A 4,497-nucleotide genomic window follows, 5' to 3' on the forward strand; every position below is an offset into this window, starting at 1 on the left:
TTGGTGAAACCGATTCTTGATGAAGTAACTAGTATAGTGCAAGGGTAAAAGCGTAAAAGTACTGAAAGGTGCTTTGATTGGATGGAAGAAGCATAATTGCAAAAAGGGCCCTGTACTATCTCAATTATACAAATGACCTCCTTATTTTTATTTAATTCACATTGTACCCATTTTCTTGTACATATTGCCAAAAAAAGATGGTGAGGTTTTCACTGTTCCAAAACATAATTTTAGGAGAAAATTATTGATATTATAGGGTACGATAATTAGAGAAACGGACCATATAATTTAAGCCTTAGGCCTAACATAAAACACAATAGCTTTCGTTGACCGCTAAAAAGTTGTGATACTATCGAAATCGAATTGGTTTAGCTTTGAATGGCCTTGTTTGACCTATATATATATATATATATATATATGTATATTCATGAATGTGTAGTATGTATATATTTGCGTATTTAATGAATATATATATATATATATATATCTAATATATAAACAGACAATAATGTCGATATAAGATTTGATTGGGACGTTGAAGAGGACAAAATCAATGGAAGAAAGAAATGAAAAAAAAAACAAAGGAATCCGACTTAAACGATTGTTCATCACTCATTTTAATTAAAATTTATAAATAAATATGTGCCATTTGTTTCAAAATAAATTTAATTTTATTTGACTATAATTCTATATATGTATTTTATTTCCTTAAGCTACGGCATGGGTAGGAAGTCCATAGAGCGCAAGAAATCGGTGTACTGATTTCGAAGATTTCGGCACGTAATTTGACAATTCATTACCATTATTACCAAATAAAGTTGAACACATTATATATAAATAGCGTTCGTAAAGTCTGAAACTTCCATTTTATTTTATCATTAAATGTTAAAGTGCTCATCTATATTTTAGTATTTATTTTGGAGTTTATTGCGCACTAGAAATCAAATGATATTAATATGTTAACATAATAATATTTATCTTTTTTTTTGTTTTTCTAAATTACGTTTAGTCATCTTAATATAAAGACGACTAAAAATGTAATGTGTAGTCGGAGATTCGTTCTACATTTTTTAAATATACTTGTATAAACACTGTAAATAATTTGAAAATCGTTGGTCAAATAAATAATTAAAAAAGAGTTAAAAATCATTTCTTGTTAGTAGGAAAAAGTTTAAATGATGAATTAAATTGGTATAAATAAAGATCCTTTATGCAAAGAACCCCCCCCCCCCAGTATATTAATTTTTCATGGTTTGTAATTTAATAAATCCTACTTATAATTCCAAGATTAAGCGTTTAATTAAGTTTTTTTTAACTATGTTTTCAATTCTAAGTATTAATAACTTCTTTAAGCGGACCGTGTCGTGTCTTAGGAGTAATCAAATTGCAATTATCAATTTAAACACGTTATCTAAGTATAGTAGTTGTGTAGTATTGGCAAAATGTTCTTCCAAAAATGAAATAAAAATAAAAATAAACAGTAAACATCTCTATCCACCAATTAATGTTTTATTCATACATTAAATTATTGACATCCTTTGGTCATTTGATTTATTGTCTTAGATGAATTTTGTATACGATTTGACAGGACTTCTTTCAAATTTTATTATTAAATAAATATAAATTAGTCTTTTAATTCAATTAAAAAATTTAAGTCGCATCCATCATCGTTATTATTATATGTTATAATATTGTCCGCAATCCGATCGGCAAAAGAAAATATATCTAATAAATTATTTTATAGTTAGAAGTTATTCTTATCAGATTATATATATATATATATATATATATATACACACACACTATTACCTATTGAAATTTTAAATTTATACTATATTTCCATAGAAAATGTGAATTAAATTATTAGGATTTTATAAAAATTATATCCATTGATTTTTATGTTTGATTTTTTATTTCAATTTTTATTAATTAAAATTATATTATTTTTATAAAAAAATGAGTTTGTTGGTTATATTTATTTGGATTCAATTAATTTATTTATTTTTAAAATCATATGTAGTTAAATACAATTATATATTATTATCGCTAATATTTTAAATTAATAATTAACACTTTATATATACTTTTTAATAAATTTAATTAGTTTAATATAAAATTTGTTTTAAACAACTAGAACATATATTATTAGAAATATTTATTATTATAAATCAGGTAAAAATAAAATAAAATGATAAAAAAATTTCTGATTTGGAACTAATTCTTATTAAATATTCTAAATAGAATATTTTCAAAAAATGTATCATTATTATTATTCAAATATTGTAATAAAATATTCTATTTTTTATATAAATAAAAATATTAAATGAATAAAAAATAAATAAAAAACTTTCTTACATTTAAATTCATAATGTTTTGTAAAATCAATAAATTGTTTAATTCTCCTAAATTCTTTAAAAAAAATAGTTATATGTCACCTAGAAAATATTGTGGAGGAAAGATCCGTCTAGATAATGTACAAATATAGAATTATTCAATTTATTTGTTTTGGGTGTTATTGCAATTTTATAATTAGGATAACGTATGAGATTTGAATTTCCAATTGAAATATTATATAAGAACCGAACGGACGTATCTTTCCTCATATCTACATCCTTTATCGTCATTAAAGCTATAAACAAATTTCCTCGAATACTTCTCCTTATTTTTACGATTTAGATTCGGATTGTACTAATTTTTTGTATATAGATGCGGTTATTTAGGTAAAAATAATAATTTTAATATAAAATTTGAAAACATTGATTTGATTTTAATTTAGATTGGATTTTCGTTTCAATTTAACGTTTATATATTTTTGAAAAAAAATAATTTTTATATTTATTTTGAGGTTGAGATTTTACAAATTTGATTCATGTATCTTAATCTTGATAAATTAAACTTGAGACTTTTTTGTAGTTAAGTTTTAAATAAGTCTTTGTATCATTATTACTTTGGTTTCTCCTAATTTTTAAAGAAAAATCGTTTAAAAAATCATATATTCTTTATTTGTCTCAGTTTAATACTTATTTTTTTTCCAAACAAAACTCTTTTATTCAATGAAATGTAGAAAATATTTCTATACATATCAAATTTTACATATATATATATATAACATAATATATATATACACATATATACAAATACATACATATATATATGCACATATTATATATAAAGATATAGGGTGTGTCGGAGTTTTTTGTCATATCGGATTTCCCTCTGTCCACCTGTTAAATATTCTGCAAAGGAGTATTTTAATGCCTGCCTGACTGACAACATAAACTGACCACGGATTCTTTGGTAGTAAATCATATACAGTCGATCCAATAATTCAGAGCCAATTAGATTTGAACACGTATTTGGATCGTCCATTCATATTTCATATAAAGATGGGGAAAAAACATTGTTAGAGAATGCGATATTATATGATTACTTATCGATTTGATTTTTGATATATATTTTTTATAATATTCGTAGTATCTGAATTATAGGTTTTATGATTTGAGGATTAAAATTTAATAGTTAAATTAATGCGAACAATTCAGAAATTGAAAGATGAAAAGAAATATATTTTAAATTTTATTTTGCATGGACACTATAGTTTATTAAGCCTCAACAGTTTGTATTGACCAAGATAACTAAACAGGCCATGTGTTTTGTGGGACCATTTTACTTCACTTATACAAAAATAGAATTGATCCAAAATTAATAAGATATAATTTTATCTAAATTGAATAGATATTTTTATACAAAAAAAATCAATTCAATTGAATATAAAAAAATATTTTTTAAACACAAATTTTAATAAATAAAAATTGAATTCGAATTGACGTAAATTTAGTAATATACGCTAGCTAAAACTTGGAATTATTTTATGTAATGGTTATTTCATGTTCCCCGAAATTCCCCTCATCAAATCTATATATTATTTAACCATTTCTTCATATCTTCTATTCAAATGCAACGACTACCACCTCCTCCTCCCTCAAGAACCACCTCTCTTATTTGTTCTTGTTAGGACAAAATCTTTTTTTTTTGTGTGTCTTCTGCATGCTGTTGTCTAATCTCCGTACACAACCGATACGTAAAATGATACCAAATTATGACCCAAACGACAGGGAAGCAGGACTCGATCTTCTCGAAGATTTAACCACAAACGCAAAGCAAATTCAACGACAAGTCCTTCATCAGATACTCACTGAAAACTCCAACACAGAATACCTCAAAACGTTCATCCATGGCGGATCCGACGAGAAAAGCTTCAAGAACAAGGTCCCGGTCGTGAACTACGACGATATCAAGCCATTTATTGAGAGAATTTCCGGCGGTGCATCCTCTGATATCATCTCTTCTCAACCCATCACCGAGCTCCTCACAAGGTATATAGATTCATGCAGAAACGTTATATATATATATATATATGTGTGTGTGTGTATGTATATATAGGTTTGATTATGTTATATGATTATCGGTATATATAGCTCGGGAACATCAGCAGGA

General features: G+C 25.1%; 1 protein-coding gene across 3 annotated transcripts in view; it reads left to right on the forward strand.

Annotated features, from left to right (window-relative positions):
- Positions 1 to 3,950: 3,950 nt before the first annotated feature.
- LOC104814206 (indole-3-acetic acid-amido synthetase GH3.17-like) overlaps positions 3,951 to 4,497 on the forward strand; it is a 2,535-nt gene continuing 1,988 nt past the window's right edge. For 2 of the 3 annotated variants that reach the window (XM_010542130.1, XM_010542133.1), the window contains exon 1: positions 3,951 to 4,376. In XM_010542130.1, the coding sequence (XP_010540432.1) occupies positions 4,048 to 4,376 (329 nt within the window). In that variant the 5' untranslated portion in view covers positions 3,951 to 4,047. Of the gene's footprint in view, positions 4,377 to 4,478; positions 4,496 to 4,497 lie in introns of all 3 variants that reach the window. The other variant, XM_010542131.1, reaches the window with a different exon arrangement.

This window comes from Tarenaya hassleriana, unplaced genomic scaffold (genome assembly GCF_000463585.1).
Source record: "Tarenaya hassleriana unplaced genomic scaffold, ASM46358v1 Cleome21, whole genome shotgun sequence".
In the NCBI taxonomy this organism is placed as follows: domain Eukaryota; kingdom Viridiplantae; phylum Streptophyta; class Magnoliopsida; order Brassicales; family Cleomaceae; genus Tarenaya; species Tarenaya hassleriana.